Source organism: Amphiura filiformis, chromosome 13, assembly GCF_039555335.1.
Source record: "Amphiura filiformis chromosome 13, Afil_fr2py, whole genome shotgun sequence".
NCBI classification, from domain to species: Eukaryota; Metazoa; Echinodermata; class Ophiuroidea; order Amphilepidida; family Amphiuridae; genus Amphiura; species Amphiura filiformis.
Window position 1 is genome coordinate 36,654,017 of NC_092640.1, and position 22,115 is coordinate 36,676,131.

At 35.7% G+C, this 22,115-nt stretch overlaps 1 protein-coding gene across 1 annotated transcript in view; it reads right to left on the reverse strand.

The window, feature by feature from the left end:
* The window catches only part of LOC140168291 (membrane metallo-endopeptidase-like 1), a 44,963-nt gene that overhangs the window by 4,696 nt on the left and 18,152 nt on the right, over nucleotides 1-22,115 (reverse strand). The window contains exons 8-16 of the mRNA XM_072191645.1: nucleotides 17,224-17,310; nucleotides 16,772-16,908; nucleotides 13,623-13,845; nucleotides 10,221-10,319; nucleotides 10,000-10,077; nucleotides 7,910-8,013; nucleotides 5,922-5,980; nucleotides 5,645-5,696; nucleotides 1,873-1,940 (exon numbers count right to left, since the gene is read on the reverse strand). Coding sequence (XP_072047746.1) covers nucleotides 1,873-1,940; nucleotides 5,645-5,696; nucleotides 5,922-5,980; nucleotides 7,910-8,013; nucleotides 10,000-10,077; nucleotides 10,221-10,319; nucleotides 13,623-13,845; nucleotides 16,772-16,908; nucleotides 17,224-17,310 — 907 coding nt within the window. The remainder of the gene's footprint in view (nucleotides 1-1,872; nucleotides 1,941-5,644; nucleotides 5,697-5,921; nucleotides 5,981-7,909; nucleotides 8,014-9,999; nucleotides 10,078-10,220; nucleotides 10,320-13,622; nucleotides 13,846-16,771; nucleotides 16,909-17,223; nucleotides 17,311-22,115) is intronic.

Here is a 22,115-nt window from a genome sequence, read left to right on the forward strand (position 1 = left end):
AACGAAACATGTTTTATATGAGAAGGGAACACACAAATGTTAGTGAAATTTGCCAGATTTCAACAACGTTTATGGGCAATTCGTCACGGTTGTTTGATGCTATGTAAAACTGAGTCATTTTAAAGAAAAGTTGAACAATGATGGCGCTATTTAGCTAAAATCTTGTTTGCATCTTTACAAGGGGTAGACACTTGTAAGATGATATTAAAACATCAGCAAACAGGCTAACAAATGACAAGGAAATTTTCAAAAAACTTTTTATCATGAAATGTAAGGTGTAACTCATATTATTTGGCTAATTTAAATTTAAAATATTTGTAAATAGCGCCCTCAATTTGTACATGAATATACAGTTTATAGAATTAAAATTACCATAAAAAAGCAGAAAAAGGTGAATAATTTGATATAAAAACGAAAATCTATGTTAAAAATTGCTACAAAATGTATGCGCATATATAGTTTATTAGTGTAATAGCTGTTGGTATTATTCAGGTCTAGAATTGAACATTATAATAATGTTTTGTTAAAAAAATTAATAAATAATCACATCAAACAACCGTGTCGTAGTTACGTCCTAAGCAATGGATGCATCCTGACGTGGAAATAAGATGAACAGTTTGTTAATAACATTGTTTATATTTAAAAAAAATACAAAAACGGTGCATATGGTTTGCAACTTATGAAGGGAGAGCAAACAGATAAAATGGGCTTGTGTCCTGATGGAAATATAAAATTGACAAAGCTGACGTTTACTGGAATAATAATTGAGCTTTTATTATAATAATCCGGGACAATAATATAGGCATATCACAAGAATATTTAATTGAAACATGTTTAGAAGTATAATATTAACGTATAGCTCATAACATAGGCCTAATTCCCATTGCATTGGTCATCGCCAAGAGATGTAATCCATGTTTATTCAAACTAATAAGTGTTACCAACAAACCACTTCAGCAAACAAAAGGGAGAAATTTGATGCAGTCGCTTTTACATACCCTTCTTTTGATCACCCATTGATACACTTCCCTAGTTTAAACAACAAGACGCTGTTGGTACAGAAACCAATCTGACGTTCGCGTTGAAGTGAAGTTGAGCAAGAAATCGAATCGATATTTTTGAAGTTGCCGTTAAAGTTCCAGTAACTTCATTCCGCAAGCTCTCTAGTCTCTCATCATCCGCCCGTACGGTGAATACGTCTTATATACAGTAAGCCAAAAAATTAAAGTACCCGTTGTGTTCACCCCTGTATGTCCTTAATAAAGACAATTGTATCAAAAAACCAGCAGCCACTACCTGTACTCTTTAGCTCTGATTTAAGACCTTTTGAAATTGGTAGAGAATTAAAGAAACGGATATCTAAAACATAATGAACAAACGAAATCAAAAGTTGCACTTTTGTGTTCTAATCAGTGAAAGCACGACGCTAGTTTTAACGTGCTAATCAATGGAAGCGCGGCGCTAGTTCTCTTGTTCACGAACGCTCTGTGTACAAATCAACAGGGCATGCAATGAAGGAAACTGCAACTTTTACATTGGTATCTTCCTTGGCTTTTGGGATCGCCGTGTCTTTATTTCTTGAACAATTTCAACGAATGAGGTCTTAAATTCCGGCTAAAAGATGCAGCTATTGGCTGCAGGTTCCAATTATGACATATATGTCTTTGTTTAAGATATACAGGAGGTGAACATAACTGGTACCTTAATTTTTGGCTTACTGTAGATTTTGCCTACCTCTCGCATCAAAGCCGTGTGTAATTTCGTGTTCAATCATTCCTGTACTCTGCATAGGACCTAGATAGTTTGACTTAGAAAACATATTGACCATCACGAAATATTTTATCATATTTAATATGTTATCATGAATTTTACCTTGATCGTCAAAACCGTGTGTTATCTCGTGCCCAATGACCACCCCGATACCACCATAATTCAGGTACCTAATTCAAAACGAGAAACAACGTGGAATAACTCAAAAAGAGATATTATCAAGCAAAATTTGGCTAATACACGGCTGTGTTTTTTTCTTACAGGATCTTTGTCTTCCTTCTTTTTCTTTCTTCTCTCGACCTTAACATTTGCTCTAGCACTCACATGCTTACACAGATATTAGCCTAACTTGCACATGTGCATTGCTATTAAGGAGAGCGAGTTGGCGAGGCGGTTGTTTACTCGCCTTGCACCACTGAGACCCCGGGTTCAAGCCCCGGTCGTGCCCAAGGACGGTATGTGCACTTGGTTTATTCCGATTACATGCTCGCTCTAGCAGGCTTTTCTCCAGGAACTCCGGTTTACTCCTGCTTTAAAAAATAACAGAAACAAATGGTAAAAGTACCTCTTCTGCCACAAATAACATAACAGAGTGATACTACGTGCACACATGCATTGACATTAGCCAATGTCTATGGAGGGTTCATAGATTATGAGGTCAAAGGTCATTAAAGGGTCACACCTCGGCTATGTTCGTGATCTTAGGCCCTAGACCACAGCTTTGTCTAGTTCTTTCTTCTTCTTTCATCATCATCATCATCATCATCATCATCATCATCATCATCATCATCATCATCATCATCATCATCATCATCATCATCATCATCATCTCTCTTCTTCTTCTTCTTCTTCTTTTCTTCTTTTTCTTCTACTTCTTCTTTTGACAATAACATTTGCTCTAGCTCTCACATTTGCACATGCTGACACTGATTTTGACATAACTTGGTTAAAACCATCACTGACCATATCCCTACATGTCATATGAGGCTCGTGGGGTCAGAGGTCACATAGGGGTAATAGGAGTTAAAACGCGATTTCACCTTAAAATGATACTTCTCCCAAAAATAACGTTGGACAGTAACGCCACTTGCAGACCCCCCCCCCCCACACACACTTACATTGATATTACCCAGCGTCCGTAAATCATACATAGATTTGAGATCAACGGTAATTAAGGTATTACTTTCGGTGTAAAACCAAATACCTTCAAACATTTTTATAAGTTGAGAAAAACATAGGAGAGTGATGGTCACAAATTTTGTTTACCAATTGTATATGTGGTATGTTTTATTTGAGAAACAAAGGTCATTAAGGGGTCACTTTCGGTATAAACGAAATACCGGGTGTCCCAAAAAAAGGTTACATGTAGATTTTTGAAAATAATCTAATTTAATGTTAACAAATATAAATTCCCCTTTCATGACATAATTTATGTATTCTCTACTAGTACCCCTGTGAAAGTCAAGTTCACAACTTGTGTATTTAGCCCGCATTCCACGCATTCCTGAGCAAGCTGTTTACATGACATAATACATGTACAACACGAGGCTCATAACCACCGTCACAGCCACCGTGCCTTTGATGGGGCATTTGAGTAGGCCCAGCCATAGCATGACTGATGCATTCAGTGTTTTATTCATTAAATTTCAATTCAAGAGTTCAGTCAGAAATGTACAATATTCTTAGAGCATATAAAACAGCAGTAATTTCAACTCAACAGCCTAAATGCAAAAGACTATGTTGATGACCGGAGATTCAACGGAAACACAGTCAACAAAAACGTGTTCTTCTCTAATGATCATCTTCCTTTAGGTGTTACCATCAAAGAGTCTAGAAGTTTTAAAACTGATTTATTTTCAGTGTGCAATATTTATTTTTTCAATTTCTATCTTTTGTGCAATAAATTGAACCATGAAAAATAAAATTAAAATAAAAAGTAATAAAGAAGAAAATGTGAAAACAAATCTGTGCATGTTTTCAACTTTCGTTGTGCGATATTTTGATGGTTAGCCACTATTGATATCCCTGTAATCTTGCGCTCATAAGTTAAGTTGTCTTTAAGATACAGAGTTGAATAAATAATATCTGACAAAATGTGAGTGGACGCGGCGAATCAGCCGTAAACTCGGCAAATTGTATTTTGAGTTAAAGTGTAAAATGTATGTGAAGGTCGTATTCATAGGTGTATCAATTCGTTGCGACAAGTATCTTATCAAACGCTGTTTAAATCAATCAATAATACTACTGCTGAAGAGGATAATAAGCTTCTACCTATTTCTATAGAATAGTTCTTGTCTTTGTTTGCTTTGGCTAAATCCTGTTCAAGTGGTAGATAACAAGGCATTGTATTTTGTCTAGGTATGTATAATCAACAATGAACAATGAGAGGATATTTCTGAACCTCGTTGACTTGGGGATGATTTGAAATGACCGCCAATTATGACTGTTGGATATTTATTACCAGAAATGTAGAAAAAGGGACACATGTAGAACCGATAAAAATACAATTTTGTCGAAGAAACAGAGTTCAACAAATCATAACCCCGCTTTTGGATATCGTTTGAAGTCAAATGATATACCATTTTAAAGCTTATGGTATATATTTTCTAAACACGAAATAAAACAAAATTGACCGGGGCCGACTTTACGGCTGATTCGCCGCGTCCAGTCACAAATGAGATTGTTATGTTGAGCCATCACAAAATGCGGTTCATTTTCTATGTGTAACCTTTTTATGGGACACCTTGTACCTTCAATATATTTCATTTGCTATGAAAAACATAGGAGAGTGACGGTATATTCAAAGATATTCAGTATACACGTGGTATTTTCTTTATTTGGAAGGTGATTAAGGGGTCCGGTCCGAGACGAAAAACGAAAATCGTCCCTCCTGCCACAAATATTATTTGTACAATATAACAAGCTTTTTCTCATTAGAAATGAGTCGAACTAAGATACCTTCATCATAAGGATATGGAAAGATATAATCAATCTTAAGAAACCTGCTTTTGTGTAACAATTCATATCATATTTTGTGAAAATCCCATTTTGTTAAATTTGCCAAAATGCATCATTTTATGGCAACACTGCTCCCAATGTATACAAGTGCCCAAGCTGTTTTCATCAGATATGAGTGGGGCCAGGTCACCTTCACCACCTGCTATAATATTAATATCCAGAGTGCTCCGGCATATAGATTTTTTTCGATGCAAAGATGGGGTAAAATATCACATTTTCACTATGTGAAAACTTGCAGTGTTGCCAGGTCCAAAAAAGACATAAAGATGATATTTAAAAAAAATTGCAAACTTTCTTCGCAACATATGGAGATAGGTCTATATTCATGTAATATTTGGTTTTGCAAAAATGTGTCATGTATTGCTGCAATTAGCCAGCCAAAATAGGTTAAATTTCACTTTTTTAACCCTGAAATTGACTAAAAACTGCATAAAACAAAGAATTGGCTGTTACCATGGCAACAAGCAAAAAACAATGGACGAACAATGCTCGTCACTGTAACAGGCTACCAAAGTACTTCAACCCCCCAAGGTATAAGCAAAATCTATTTTTTGACCTTTGCCAACCATGCTGAAAAATTACCTGAACTTACACTTAAAGGTCAAATAATGGTAAATCCACAAATGTTCGAGGTTTTCAAATTGACTGCAAAATTATGTTCTCACAACCTTAATATTTCTCTCCCATTTCCCCAGCCCGTTGTGGATCTCTGTTGCGGGTTTCCGCAAGACAATAAGGAAATGATTGGATGCTTACAACTGTATCTAACCGCATGTGAAGTCTGCCAATTTTTACACTGATTAAAGGTCACATGTGGGTTTGTGATGATAACATATCTCTCAAGTTTTCAACTTACCATGGAGAATCTTTGTGGTAGAAAGGTGGTCGTAGAATTCCAGCTGGGAACACTAAAGGGAGAAAACAACCACCGGAAGAAGCAATTTTACCAGAAAAGTTATATTTATAATAGCTAAGCTAATTACAGTCTTCTATAAAGATAGTTGCAATTGATGTTATTGCAACCATATGTGTTATTGACGGTGCTCTTGTTTTGTTAAAACTGAACAGTTAAAATAACGATTTTTATTTCCACAATAGATCATTACGATAATAGATAAGAGAAAGAATCTTACCGATTTTATTACTGGTACGACTGTAATACGCGTTAAAAACTGCTGGTCCCATAGTCCATCTAATCAATAATAATCAAAAAAGATAATTACAGAGAAAGCTGAGAAATGTAGGTGTGCAACAAAATATGCTTTGATATGTAAGCATTACATTTTGTTACCTGGATCATGTCTCGCCTCCTTTTTCAACCAAGTAGACGGTAATAACTCTTGTACCATACTTGGTGATTTTACTGCCTAGTACCACTCTGTCTAGAGTGGAGTCAAAACCATGTACCACTCCCATGTCCCACTCCAGACATAACGAGTCACATGGGAGATTACTTGTCTAGTATAAACTTGTCTAGTATAAACAGACCCACCCAGAGAGTGGTCCTACTCCAGACCACAGACTCCAGACATAACATTTGACATGGGAGACTACTTGTAGCTACTTGTACAGTCAAGATTAATAGGAAAATATTCACGCGGAAATTTTCTGGACACGTGACACCCATGGGCGCAGACATATTAGCATTATGGAATGTGACTCCGAGCACATCGGGTGGTCTTCCAATGTATTTGAATAGGAAGAACTTCTCCTTGGATGCAAAATAAGTTACTTGTCGGAAGTTTATAATGTTATAACAAGAGTTTCCGTAGATAAATATTCTTTTCCGTAGGTAAATATTTTTGAAATTACGTTTTGATGATATTGTGAAGAAATTAAGATTGTATAATTTTCAATAATTTTGCAATGCTCGAATTTATATCGAAACTGCGGCCAAAACTACTTTTTTCAATTCAAAATAACTAAGACTTGAATAGCGAGGTCACCGCCAGGGGTCAGAGATCAGGCTCAAGGTTACACTTACATTGATACGCATTGGTCACGTGTCCAGATAATTTTCCCGTGAAAATTTACCTATTAATCTTGACTGTTGTACCATCCTCATAACAGGTGTGCCCAGAGAGTGGTCCTTTTTTTTCAATTAAAATTTCCCCAGCAACATTATGTAACCCCACAACAAGGGTTCCATGTGTGTATATAACCATGACCTCAGTATGTTTGTAAACATAGATTACTTGGATAGAGTTTTGTCCTTGTAGAGTGCTCCTTTTTCCATGTCTCACTCTGCCCTGGTACAAGTAACTTATTAGAGAATATGGGAGATCACTTGTTACACCCTTTAGTATAGTAACTTTATAAATAAACAGACCCACCCAGAGAGTGGTCCTACTCCAGACATAACATTTGACATGGGAGACTATTGTACCATCCTCATAACAGGTGTGCCCAGAGAGTGATCCTTTTTTCAATTAAAATTTCCTAGTATTAACCTTACAACATTATGTAACCTCACAACAAGGGTTCCATGTGAGTACATACTTTTAGGACATAACCATGACCTCAGTATGTTTGTAAACATAGATTACTTGGCTAGAGTTTTGTCCTTGTAGAGTGCTCCTTTTTGCCATGTATCTCTCTGCCCTGGTACAAGTAACTTATTCCACTCGTGGCCTGAAGTCCACTCGTGGAATAACTATTACCTGTAGTGAGAGATCAACATTTAACCACAAATTGCCTTAGGCAAAAATTACTTCCGAACCAAATACCACACAAGGTCATTTTCGTGTTACTCGTTGACCCATTTGTGTTATATACTGCCTCTAGCTATAATGACATCCATGTGATGTGGTCAACTCATTTACAGATACGAACCTCAGGAGGGAATTCAATTTTTGATCAATTCTCTCCAGGAAGTGAAACGTAATGGGTTATAGGTTGATATATATACAATCATTGTTTAAATATTTACAATATTTACAATGTCTAAATGATGCAAAAAAAGATAATTACAGAGAAAATAGGTGTGCAACAGATAAAAATCTTTGATGTGTAAGGTTATACATTGATATAATAATTGTTTCAATATTTACAATGTCTAAATGATGCTAATACAATTAATGGTTTCTTTATCCGGCATTAGATCACATATGCCATCACTTACTCGTCTTTATCTACGTCTTTCCTTAGGCGTGCCAAATTGTCATTCGCACTCCATCCAATGTAATCCAATACATTTTCAAAATATGTGTCTTCTGCTATATACATCTGTTTGGAAGTAATATAGAACAGGGTTAAGATAATTATATTGTGTATGATTCGGCTGTTGTTTAGTTCAAGACTGTGCTAAGGGCTAATCCCAGCACTTATGAACCGTATATGGAATTGAAATGTATAACCCTAACTCCGCTGGGGCTTTTTGGCGGAGGGGAAGGAAAGAAGGAAGCAAGGAAGGAAGAAGATGAGGGGAATTTTCATTTTCTCGGGTGCGGTTTTGAACCCCCGACCCTTCGGGTGCTACACACACGGACGGCCACACCTTGCCACGGAGGATTGCCTTGGCCGGCAATCGCATCACGTGGAATACTTGGGCTCTCAGTTTTTTGCTTTTTTGCTGCTGCAGCTTTTTGTGGCTTTTGGTAAGGTTAGGGTAAATATTAATCTGATTGTATCGCCCTTGGAAGCCCTCCAAGAGTAAGGCTGAATCTGATACCACCCTCCTGACTAAGTCAGATACTTACGAGGTACCACGCATTTGAAACAGCTTACCAGTTTAACATCTGGGATATTCCACTCGTTAGCCTTTTTTCTTTATTTGAATACACATAATATGCTCTTAACAGTTGCTATGTTGTGGTTTACTTAAATTGTTTTTGTCATTGTTCAACGCTTCGCTCTAAATGTACGAGATGATTAAAAAATACAGTTTCCATATCGATACACCCGAGTACACAGATTTTTTCCAAGCACAGCGAGTTTCTACACAATCTATGTTTATACTCCACGGTTGAGTGCATAGCATCATAAAAGCTTTGTTAGATCTAGCTGGTGACTAGTGGAAAATACGGCATCTGTAATTGTTTTTTGGCGATTTGTGTCAAAACCTCGAATATCAAAGGCTATCACTTCCCGCAATAAACACATTTTTAATTCGGTCAACAGATGACGCAATTTAATGTTTATAGCAACGTAAATATGAAAAATCTGTTAACAACTACCTATTCAAGCATAATTTTTGACCAAGATGTAGGTTTGAAAGTCAAAACTCTGAGTGTTCCTTGCAATATTTTTTCTAATTTTATGTCATTAAATGAGAGAGCACACTTATATTGCCATTATACTAGCTTCATGTGAATGAGCAATTCTCTTTCAATTGCAAATCTTGTACAAAAAAAGTACTCTATTCAGCTGTTTTGTCATACGGTTGTAAATTCATTGAACTATGACTTTGCTAAACGATCGCTTACAAATTGATATGTTGCTCATAGCAAACCCGAAGAACACCACCCACTTGAATTCTCCCCAATATTTTGCCGGGGGGTGGTCCATACAATCCCCTCCTACGCCTGTATGGGATTTTTTGACCAAATTAACCTCATATTTGACCATTTTGGGTCAACCTTTAGCCCCATATTTCATCAGTTAAGCATCAATATGGAAATATCGCGCGCTTCACGCTTTTTGTACCATAAACTTATTTTGTCGCCATAAGTTGCTGGATTCACTATACTTCAAGAATTTTTTTCCAAACCCCCCCCCCACTTATGTCAAAAAGAAATCTACGCCACTGTTTATCTGATTGAGTATTCTAACGCCCTAACCAAACATAGCTGTAGTTGAGAAATAAATCAGAGATTTAGGGACACCCTGTAAGTTGGCGAATAATTCATGTTCATTAAAGTCCGTTCGGCGGGCACGAGGCTCCTTAAACAAACCAGTCCCATTTTATCCTCGTTTAGTTTAGTTGAAAATGCAATAATCTGTTCAAACATAAATATGGCAAAAAAGTCTCCAAGTTACGGTTACCTGTTACCTTACAGCTATCAGCTAATTGTCTCAGACAAATGTCAATTTCTGGAATGCTGGATAAAGCTGGATTATCTGGGTTATATAGCCCTTGGCTGCATAACAAACTGGCCCATGGCAAACTTGTAAACTGTTTATTTCAGGCGCAGGGATAAATATGAATATTTGCTAAAAACGTAAATCAGACCTGTGGCGTAAATATTGTAGTTAAAATACTTATAACATTACCTTCACATAAAATTCATCAAGTGTCGAGTCCTCCATAATCCAATCCGGGTAACCGATTTGATGACGCATAGCGTCACACTGCAAGATTTGATGATAATAAATCAATAAAATTACAGTTAATTTATATTATGGGAGTTGTATAATATTTTAGATATATCAAGGAAAGATTCATTATTTCATTTCATTATTTGAATTCTGAAAGGAAATTATGGAGCTTCTACCTTTTCTCTGGCAACGATCTTAGTGTCTTCGTCCATCCACTCATTGTATGCAAGCATGTCTTTGAAAGCAGTCTTCAAGTTTCCTATCATTTTCAACATCTAAAGAAGATTAATGCAAAATGAACAAACTGGAAGTATTTGGATCAATGTTGGGTAAAATTGTTGATTTACTGCTACAACAATTGAACTTGTTTCTGTTGAAATTAAGCAATTAGCAATGAATAGGCAAATGTTAAAACTAATTCAGCTCATCGATACGTGTTACTATTATAACAAAAGTACTAGGAAATTCTTTCATTTTTATTATGTGGAAAACATGAATATTGACTTGTCTTTGATTCGAACTATTTTGGATCCAGATATCCTGTCTTAATTGGGTCAAAATATGCTGTCTTACAAACCATGTTAAGGACCTATTTCTCCGTAAGATTTATCCAACTTCTGATAGAATCAAAATAATTAATTATTGTGGGGCTCCATCCTAATAAAAATCATAACAGAAGAAAAAAAATAAAGCAACGATTGCCCTATACAAAATAAGCTCGTCTCCAGACCCCACACCCCTCCCTAAATTTTAATGCTGCAGTGCCACTTTTGTCGTAGACTTCATATTTATGATGTATAGTAAAACTAATATAACAACGTAACAATTTAGTTTAATATACGTGGCGGTGGGTGATTTTTGGTGGATGATTGATACTAAGAGTAGTCCAAATCATCCTCGGGACCAGTTATTGCCTCTTATTGACTCAACAGCTTACAGCTGTGATCGCGATTCAGCAAGTGTTTCTAAAAGGTTGCTAGCATAAGAAACATTTAAATGCTAATTTATTGCACATCTGGAGGAAGCCTGATTACCTTTTTAAAATAGCCGAGTGGGAGGGTTTTCAATGAAATATTTTGTGTATAAAAACTGAAGCATTATGCACAAAAGAATATTTGAATATTAACTGTATATATAAAGATTCGTGATACCCAATCGTGCTACAGATTATGTGGTTTAGGAGGCAGAGATTTTTAATTTTATATACGCCAAAATATTTTCTGAATTTATTAAAATTAACACTGAATTGATGGTGAAAATTGTATGTACATTTTACATAGGTCCCAACTAAAGATTACTGTTTCGTCTTTATGGGAATCTAATCTTTTAATATCTGAAAGAAACTTTGGGGACCTATGTGGACATTTACTATAAATTGCAAAAATTCGAACCGTCTTACAAGAAAAACGGTAGGCTGGCACGTAGCACGTGGCACGAAATCAAAATCGATTTATGTATTGTGTATGTATCATAGGCCCCTCGTATGTCTGTATACGCTTGAGAATTCAACAATATTAAAAATGGAATTTATATTATAATACACATTAATGTTTATAAGCAGATGAACTTCCAAAATATGGTACGTTTTCTGTCTTTGCTTGTCACGTGGTATGTTGAAGTAATGAAGTTGCGATTATATGTTCAAATTTTCAAGACGGCACCAACAAGTCGGTGGCCGAGCGGTCCAAGGCGCTGGTGATATGTCGATACTCTATACGTGATACCGGTGCAGCGTGGGTTCCAGCCCAACCTCTGAAAAACTTAATTTCCTTTTTTTTTAATTTCATATTATTTTACTAGGCCTATTAGGGAAATGTGGCTGGGCTATCACACTAGCCTCACACTAATATACACATATGTTTTGTAGCTATTTCTAACCTATATTTTCTTATATTTTTTTCTCCTTTTTTGTGGTAATTTTTATTCTATAAACTGCGCATTTGTGTGCAAATTGAGGGCGCTATTCACATATATTCTAAATTTAAATTATCCAAATAGTATTTGTATATTGTTTTAATACATTATACAACTGTCAAATAGCGCCATCATTTTTCAACTTTTTAACGACTCAGTTTTACATAACATCAAACAACGATGGGTTTGGTCTGATGTACCCTGTGTGTTCCCTGCCACTTGCCATATCAAAAAGCCAATGTCCGTCTTGGAGCTATTATATAGCTCGACGAAGGCTGGATAAGGTATCAGATTATACTAGGGCGAAAACAAATTTGTAAAATGCAACTTGGTTTCAGTTAAGGGGGTACTACACCCATTGCATTTTTTTGCATATTGTGAAGAAATGAGAAAAGAAATTGGACAAAGTGGTATGCAAAATGAAGGGGCAAATCTTCTCGTTCAATTGGTGGCATCAGTATCAATGACGCGTACATGCATGCTTCTAATGGTATAAGACAAAAAGTGGTACATCACTGATGTTTTAAATTCACTTCATTTTGGAAAGCTTACTATCAACGGCTTTCGTTAAAATTTTGGATATGTGTTGCTAACACATTAGGGAAATAATGTTGATATGTAAAATGGGAATAAGTGGTCCCTGATTTCTTTTATGACTTCATGAACTTGGTGCTCCACAACTATCAAAAAACGAACCGGTTAAAATGCTTCTATTTTCAATGTTGAGCTATATTTTGTATTTTGCGACACTATGTCACTGAAACTTAATTAAGCCATAGGTAACAGGTTACCACAACCACACTACAGCAATGTTGAAAAAGATTGTATTTTTTGTCACCTATACCACCATATTAGGTAGTTTTCCGTAAGCTTCATTTTTGTGATTTTGGTAACTATTTTATATTTATTTGCCCAATTCATCTCAATTAGGCAATCTAAATTGTACTCACCATTTACATCCCAAGGTATTTTAGTATATCCATCTCACACATTTCCATTATATATCCAGTAACAGACAAAATATCAAAATTGATGCCTCATTATGACATGTATGATATCACAGACTATCACATGTATTCAAAATTGATGCCTGAATTTGACCTGAACCAATTGACCTATAACCTGACCTTTGATGACCTTATAGCCTTTTTTAATCTTTCCTAACAACACATTATAGAAGATACATACATGGTGTAGTATTAAATTGTCTATGTGGAAGAGATTAGGCCTATTTAATTTATTCAGTGTTATAATCAGTGAGTACATTTCTATAGATAGTATAACAAAGGATTTAATGTATTCTATTCATGTATTCTACTTGGACATGTTCAATAGAATAAATTATGGTTTGTTATGAAACACACATCTCAGTTACCAGGATACAGTAAACAAAAAAATATATAGGGCTAAAATGATTGTCTAAAATGGTTTAAAACCACTTTGTATGTAAAGATATTTTATAAGTTCAGGACATATTAGATGATGAACATCAGGGTATTATATCGCCTTAAATACCACTGTTTAATATCTGTGCCCATTAAAGGCACTATACTGAAGATTGCTCAATTTGTATTTTCCCCAAATATCCCGCTAATATCCATGCAAGCAACCTAGGACAAGTAAGGTACTTTGATGGTTATATACAAATCAATACTTATGCTTACATTCTGTTTACTGTCTCCTGCGAAATTATCCTCCACATACATACGTCCAGATGCCATTTTCAAAGCACCATTGACATAGTCGACGCAATCACGCCATCGGGCAGACACTGAGTTTGTACCACGCAGTACATTATAGTAGACCTGCTGAGCATCTCTAAACCTCTGGCTTAGATTTGATATTCTGTTCATGGTGATTCGCCATATCAAATAGTTTGCTACAACTCTGGAAACCGATAGGTTTAAGTAAAGTGTGAGGAATAAAGGAATCAATAATACAATGCTGACAAACTCAACCGGACATAATTATACTGTGTTACTCCCTGACGTTCGGCTTACTAAACGACACAAAATCCTGTTCTACGGGCGAACAGACCTTGCAAGTATGGTCGGTCGACCTAGTTTTTTTTTTTTTTTTTATTATTATTTTATTCTTTTTTTTTTTCTGGAGACTCAAATTACACTAAAATTTCACCAAAATCTGACCAATCTAATAAAAAATAAAATAAAATAAAAAGATCTGTAGATTATTTACAAACTTATTTCTTAACTATTTTTAGCCAATAAAATTTTGGCTGCAAAATAGCTGATTTTACATGATTTTAGCCAAATCTCCAAAACGCACATTCTGGGTCGGTCGGGCGCGTAGAACAGGTTTTTTTCGTCACTTTACAGACAAAATATTTAAGCACAATTAATACCACTAATGTCTGTCATGATTTCATTCCAAACATTAGTGAAATTATTCAAAAGAGACAGTGCTCGTTTTCAAGGCTTTGATTTGTAAATTGAAATTCAAACTAAAAAATGTTCCTTGTGTAATTTCATTTATGGTATGCCACTGATGCGTTTCCGGTAACAGAGCATGACGCATATGATTTGTGTTTTTGTTCACCTCAAGTTCGGTAGTGACGTATATGCGTATTTTGCTCGCCGCATAATATAATCGCGCGCTTAATGTTAAACGTTTTAAGTGTACACGCACGCGTACAGGGGCAATTTGTCGAAAACGCATTGACGTCACTACCTAACTTGAGGTGAACCAAATTATAGTACAGCTATCAATCGTTATGTCACTATACCTTCCAGGTACTATTGTTTTGAAAGTATGCCACGGTTGTTTGATGTGATTATTTGTTTATGTTTCTAACAAAACATTACATAATTTTCAATTCTAGACCTTTACAATATCAACAGCTATCACACTGATATACACATATATATATATATATTTAGGTATTTTTAACTTGCATTTTCTTTTCTTTCTTTTTAATCTTTTTCTGCCTTTTATAGTAATTTTTATTCAATAAACTGTATATTTATGTGCAAACTGAGTGCGCTTTTTACATAAATGTTTTGGTTAATATATCCCAGTAATATGAGCTATATTTTGTTCATTTCATGATAAAAGTAGCTTGAAAATGTCCTTGCTATGTGCTACTTATTTTTATGTTATTTTAATTTCATTATACAAGTGTCTACCCCTTGTGAAAGATGCAAAAAAGATACAAGATAAATAGCGCCATCAGTTTCAACGTTGCTTAACATAAAATGTAGTTCTTCGTGCCATCAAACAACCGTGATAAATGTGTGTGGTCAGGGTTGGATACGTTTCGTTTCTAATACCACGTATGCCTGCCATGAAATATCCAATGGATGCATATTTTAAACACAGTTGCAAATTTGTTTTGCTCAATCCACTCGCACAATATGCTGCTAGTTAAGGTGGTACTACACCCCTGGCATTTTTTTTTGCCTATTTTTGCATTTTTCTCAAAAATTATAGTGCGTTGGTGACAAGTAAAATATGTATATTATAGGGGCACGGATTACAACTACTGGACTAGAAATTCAGCAACTCAAGGCAAGTAGTATTGATTTATTGATTAAATATTGGTTTTCCCTCATTTTTGACTGTAACTCCACAACTGTTGTCTGTGCTGAAATAAAATTTCCAGTGCAGTAGTTGTAGTCCTTGCCCCTATAATATACATATCTTATTTGTCACCAATACGCTATAATTTTTGAAAAAAAATGCAAAAATAGGCACAACATTAGGCAGGGGTGTAGTACCACCTTAATGTGAAAGATTTCATCGGTGAATAAAAGTCCAGGCTATTTTTGGAGTGAATGACTAGATTAGCAAATTAACATCGACACCAAAACCAAACGAAGCAGTGAAGCTCAGGTAAACTGACACTATATTGAAGGAGAGAAACAATATAACAACCATTCAGATTAAACCAGCGCGCATTCGCAATGACGTGTCACCACCACGCGCTAAAAACAGCTCATAGCCGCCGAATTGAACATGAAATGACTGTATTCTCTCGTAAATGTAATTTATAAATTAAAACTTAGACTGATGTCCGTTTAAGAGACAGCAGGTAGACCATCCCTCTCTTAATATTAATAAAAAACAAAAAACGAAAGCTTAATCAAATGCTTGAACCGACCCAGTGTATTCTGTAGACCTTTTCCCATCTCCCCACCACGCACTATTCCAGAGGGTATTACGTAGCCCATCAACCTCATACATTGTGTGCATCTGATGGTCTTTTGTCCTAACATGGGCATACTGATCCATTTCATTATCGTAAAGGCCATGGATGTTACTATGTAATTATTAAATACACGAGTGATGCAGTTACAGAGCAATATATAACGTCTGTGTAAGGAATTATTGTTTACGTTGTTGATGTTTTTGTTGTTGTTGTTGTTGTTGTTGTTGTTATTGTGTTTTTTTTCTTTTTTCATCTTTGAAAAAATTGAAACCTCAAGGTTTTTAAACGTATAAAAAGTTAGGTTTCAATACCAGAAAAAATTTTCTGGTTTTTTTTCTTCTGGTTTTTAACCGTATAAAAAGTTAGGTTTCAATACCAGAAAATTTTTTCCTGACGACCCCCATGTCAATAACGCATAGAAATGTTTTTGTTGTTTTTTGCTCCCGAAAGGTATCAGTCATCGTACGTAATTATTCGTGATTTTTTTTTTCGATGAAGGCACCGGCCAAAATGTCCGTATTCCAGAATGTAATGAACAGAACTTATGTGTTTTGCTACACTCGAAAGTACTCGAATTGTCACTCGGAATGCGGTGGAAGTACCCCTGGAATAGTGCATGATGGGAAGTAGGGGAAATGTCTTTTTTACCTTTGAGGCGTCTCATCTATTGTTATTCTTGATGCATTCTTCATATAATCCGGAGATCGATTAATTACTTCTTCTGTGTCATTTAGTGGCTTTATTTCATCTGGCATAATGGTGTCAAAATATTGCACCCAATCAATCTAGATTATATAAAACAATATCAGAATAATCATATTTTTCTCAGATGTATTGGGAAATATGATTTGATAAAATTGGGTTCATTTAGAATTCCGAAGGTTCTTAACTCTCAATATCGATTCGAAACACATCACCCCCCCCACACACACACAAATATGTGCCTCAAATTGAAAACCATGGCATACTCTTTGAGTGAAAAAAATGTAAGACAATAATAAATTATGAAGCAATTCTAACATGAACCGTTTAAGTAATTATGTTTAATTAATTTGTTATCATCACTATAAACCCCAATAAAAAACCCCGCAATTTCTCACCTCAGGGATAGCTTTCACGAGACCACTAATAGTGGTTGGGTTGTATAAGGCTTCCTTGTCATGTCTTTCTTCAGCTGGTATTGTTATCTGTTCAAATATTGAAATAAATGTGAAATCAGAAACTTTGGTACATTTTATGTGTAATGGGCAGGAACCTGGTTTGGATTCCAGAGGCGTGTAACAGACACAGCCACCATAAAAGGACCAGCTCAGATCGCGCGCGAAATAAGTTTGTAGTTCAGAAATTGCATTTTTTGTCTCAGCCTTGAAAAAAATTGGCAGAGCTGGGAATCAAACCCGGGACCTCCATGTTATAATGAGCCAACTGACTATTAGCTGTGAGAAGTTTGATAGTAATCCTTGATATTGCTGAATAGAATAAATCAATACTGATAGGACTATTTATCTACTGTACGTGATGCTATTCAAAATTAATAGACGTTCCACATGGGCCTATAAACTAGGAATATGATGTGAAATGACTATCAATCGATCAAGCAATTTGTCAAGTTTTCAAGTTATCAACAATTAATAATAAACCAATGAATCATGGAATATTACTAATTACTAACAATTACTTTGTGTTTTTTATCTCTTTGTATTTAATGCGGTTTTGTCATTGTTTTTTATAACTTTTTGTGTGTGTTTGGTATTGCTTGATTATTTATGTAAAGCGCTTAGAGGCCTTTTTAAGGTATTTCTGCGCTATACAAGCGCCTTATTATTATTATTATTATTATTATTATTATTATTATTATTATTATTATTATTATTATTATTATTATTATTATTATTAAATAAATAAATAAATAGGCCAAAATAAATAAACAAATACATAATGCAGAACGCAGTTAGTATTTTAGTTACAAAATTCCAAACATTCTATTATAGTTTTCTGCTATACACGCAAAGGACCTGTGCTTTTAATATCCGCGCCCCGGCTCCGCGCCTAATCAATTATAGAGACCTTGCGGGATGAAGTTACTTTAACTGGAACGGCAACTTCAGAAATATCGATTGGATTTCTTGCTCAAATTTACTCCAACGCGAACGTATGGTTGGTTACTGCAACAACAGCGTAGCCGACTACATCCAAATGTCTCTCTTTTGTTTAGTCAAGTGGTTATTAGTCCCACTTCAAGACAGAAGACTCTACCTTAAGAGCTTCGTTTGAGTAAACCTGAATGAACTAGCTTGAACTCGCGATACCACTCAACATGGATTATGTCGGGACCCAGCGTTAATCTCCTTATCATATTATTTTGAAACTAGCTATACGTTTCAATTAATATTCTTACGATAGTTATAGGCCTATATAATATATAATATTATTTAATAAAGGCTCGTCAGCTTTGTCAATTTCATATTCCAATTTACTTCGCAAAGCCTAATGAAATACATATTCTTTATTTCTTTCCCCTTCTTCTAAAATCTCTCCCCCTTCCCCTCCTGTTTCCCCTTCCCTACCTTCTCCTTATTTTCCACTCCTTCTCCCTCTATCTGTACTCGCTCTCTCAAACTTGACCCTCCTATAATTACCCACTCGCACTCCTGTTTCCCCCTCCCCAGTGATTTTGTCAGGGTTTTTCTGTTAGGAGGGCCAGCATCCAAAAGGGGAGGGTCAAGAAGGAAGACAAGATGTCCCACGGGGGAGCCCCCCCTGGCTAACAGCAAAGCACCTCCTTGTCCACTTCCAATGCCCCCCTCTTCTCCTCCCTACCCCCTCTCTTACCAGGCACAACCTATGACATGTTATATATATAAATGTTATGCACCTGCTTTACTCTTCCAGAAGTATCGTACTGCTGGCTCAAGTAAAACCAGACCATTTTACGGGAACTTAATCCCCTTGGCGTTGAAGTCAAGCTAAAAACTTGGTTCCGCAAACTGATTTGGTGTACGCCATGAGCACACACAAAACTATATATCATGTGTGACGTTTGGAACAAAAATGATTTTGATCTAATTCAATCAATAATTTTCAGCAACATGTAGCATGTTTTTTACCCAAACCAAATTAGATTTCCAATAATTGGTCTATTAACTGGATAATACATAAGTGGTAATTATGTAGTCTATGAGGAAATTGGCAAACTATTGTTCTAAATTATGACGTATTTCATCATAATTTACGGCACACTATAGATTCTCGCGTTAACTTTAACTTCAAGCGGCTTTAATGGCAGAGTGGTTTTGAATACATAATCCTCTATAATCCTCTAGACGTTAAAGTTTGTGGTTTCTTACTTCATTTCGCAAGGTCTCTAATGAGTATTTCACCATGCTCACACCAAACTACTGTATCACGTTAGGATTATCTACTGAACAGGTGCTAAACAACTCAATAAAGTGGATGCTATAACGTACGCAATCAAGCGTACATATCAAGGTCATAGCAGGGCATTATACAAAGAATGGTCAAATGTCAACGTTTCCAAAGAAGTATAGTATAGATGTAGACGCAAGCTTTCGTGCGGGGAACATAAAAACATATTCGCCATCACAGTCGTGCGCTTTTTATGATATTTGATACGGCGCTGAAGTCTATAGCTGTTCCAAAATCAGTTTCAGACCCTGTTTCCAGAAGTGAATTTGTATGTTGTTACAAGGAATTCAAAGTAATTTTATCATCAGGTGACCCACATAGAGAAATACGACATCTATCGTGTGCCAATCTGCATTCGGTTGCCTGCAGGTAAAAATTCTAAAAGTTGTGTGACTAGATATTCGTGTTTATTTCATGATAAGCTTAAAACGCAATGAAAACGCCAAATTACATATATAATGGTAACGTAGGTATGTGGAAAAAACTGCAATTACAATAAACCATGTGCCCAAAGAGTTGTCTTTGGCATGTCGCTTTTTCGAAATATCACCAAAAATATCAAATTTGGGAAAAACGCCCCAAAATTTAAAACAAACACGAACCTTCCAAAATAAATATATAGCCTCACTCGGCGGCCCAGTCCCTACCTGCCGATGTGAATTGGTGTAACTCATTGCTTCCCCTCATTAGATACCTTTACTTAAAGTTCGCCCATACCCCACGCCTTAAGTGATGCACGAAAAACGAAAAAGCAGAGGCCAGTATCTAACGTCTTTCCTTATTTTGAAGTGTTTATAACGCATGTACTGAATATATCTATGCTGATTTCCTGACCACATACGTAGCAAGATAATAAGATTGAAACTGTTTTTGTCACAAAAAAGAAAAGTCACACCCAAAAGATGAACATTGTGGGATTATGATAAAAAAAGATTGCATTTACATTATAAAATCTTAAATTACACACATACACATTATTTTAATGACTTGGCATAATTGATTAGATCCAATCATTAATCAAAACAATTTTAACAAAGTATTATTTCCCAAATAATCCCTTTTTACAACCGATCAAATACTAAATTTTAAACCAATTGTGTTTTCAGTAATTTAGTCAAAATAAGTCAACAACCTATATAGAAGGTTCACATTGACTGACTCACAAAGCAGTCTATTTCAGAAATGATAGCCGAAAATGCTATTAAATAATACAATTATTACCTATGTTGTAGTTACACAATCAAAATTAAAAAATCAGCCAAAGTATTGTGATCAACATATAATCAAATACTCAGTCAGTGTCGTGCAATTCAAAATCAAATAGTTAAAATTTTCAAATAAATGAAATGTATCTGCATCTAAATTTTCTTGGGATAGTCATCATCATCATCATCAGCCGTATTCAGCCCACTGCAGGGCGAAAGCCTCCCCAAGTTGGCACCAAAGTTTACTGTCATTTGCTTTTGCCATCCACCTGATCCCTATGAAACTTGCTATCTCATCCCTCCATCTGACTTTCTGTCTGCCTTGGTGTCTTGAGCCCAGCCAAGGCCTCCATTCTGTGACATTCTTTGTCCATCTATTATCTGTTGATCTTGCAAGATGGCCAGCCCAATGCCACTTCTTCATCTTTATTGTGTGGATTATGTCTGTAACTTCTGTTTGGCTCCTGATCCATGCCACTGTTTTCCTGTCCCTTTTGGTGTAGCCCAGCACACATCTTTCCATGCTATGCTGTGCAGTTTTCAGTTTTTGCTCCATCCTCTTAGTAAGTGACCATGTTTCAGCTCCATAGGTCATGGCTGGTAGTACACATTGGTTGAACACCTTTCGTTTCAGACAAGTTGGCATCTTACTTCTCATGATGTCATTGAGCTTACCAAATGCACACCAACCAGCCCTAGTCCTCCTCTTTACTTCCTCCATGTGATTGTGAGTCATGTTGATTAGTTGTCCTAAGTACACATATTGGTCCATCTTTTCTATTTCTGTGTTCCCTACCATGACCAGCTGTTCTGTTCTGGGATAGTATTATTATCCAATAAAATTCCATATGTGGCATTCTCCTGGACTGTTCGGAAGGCTTTTTGGTGTACATTACGAAAATCAACAATTCGAAGGCTGAAGTCTTAACTCACACTCTCCTGCACTCACAAAATGATCATAAAGTCACCAAGACACCAAGATACAGTCCATTAATCATGAAAAAAAATATAGAAAACAAATTTCTCTGGAGGAAATATTAAGATTTTGTGATTTTTAGAACAAAGCAAGGTGCCATTCTAACATGTTTGTATGATGTTTAAGGGTAGACGAGGTATTGTTGGTCGAAGCAACCTAAAAATCGATTTTTATTATCTAGATCAATATATTATTGAAAATTAACACCTTCATGTTTTGCAAAAGTTCTTTCTACAAATCGTATACTTTGCAAACTTGCTTAATTTATTGTTGTTAATGAGTTATGTACGTTTTACAAAAGTGTTGTTGTTTCAGCCCTCTTTACAACGTAACTCAAGAATCGCAGCACCTATAAAAGTATATATTTTAATTCTTATACACGCTC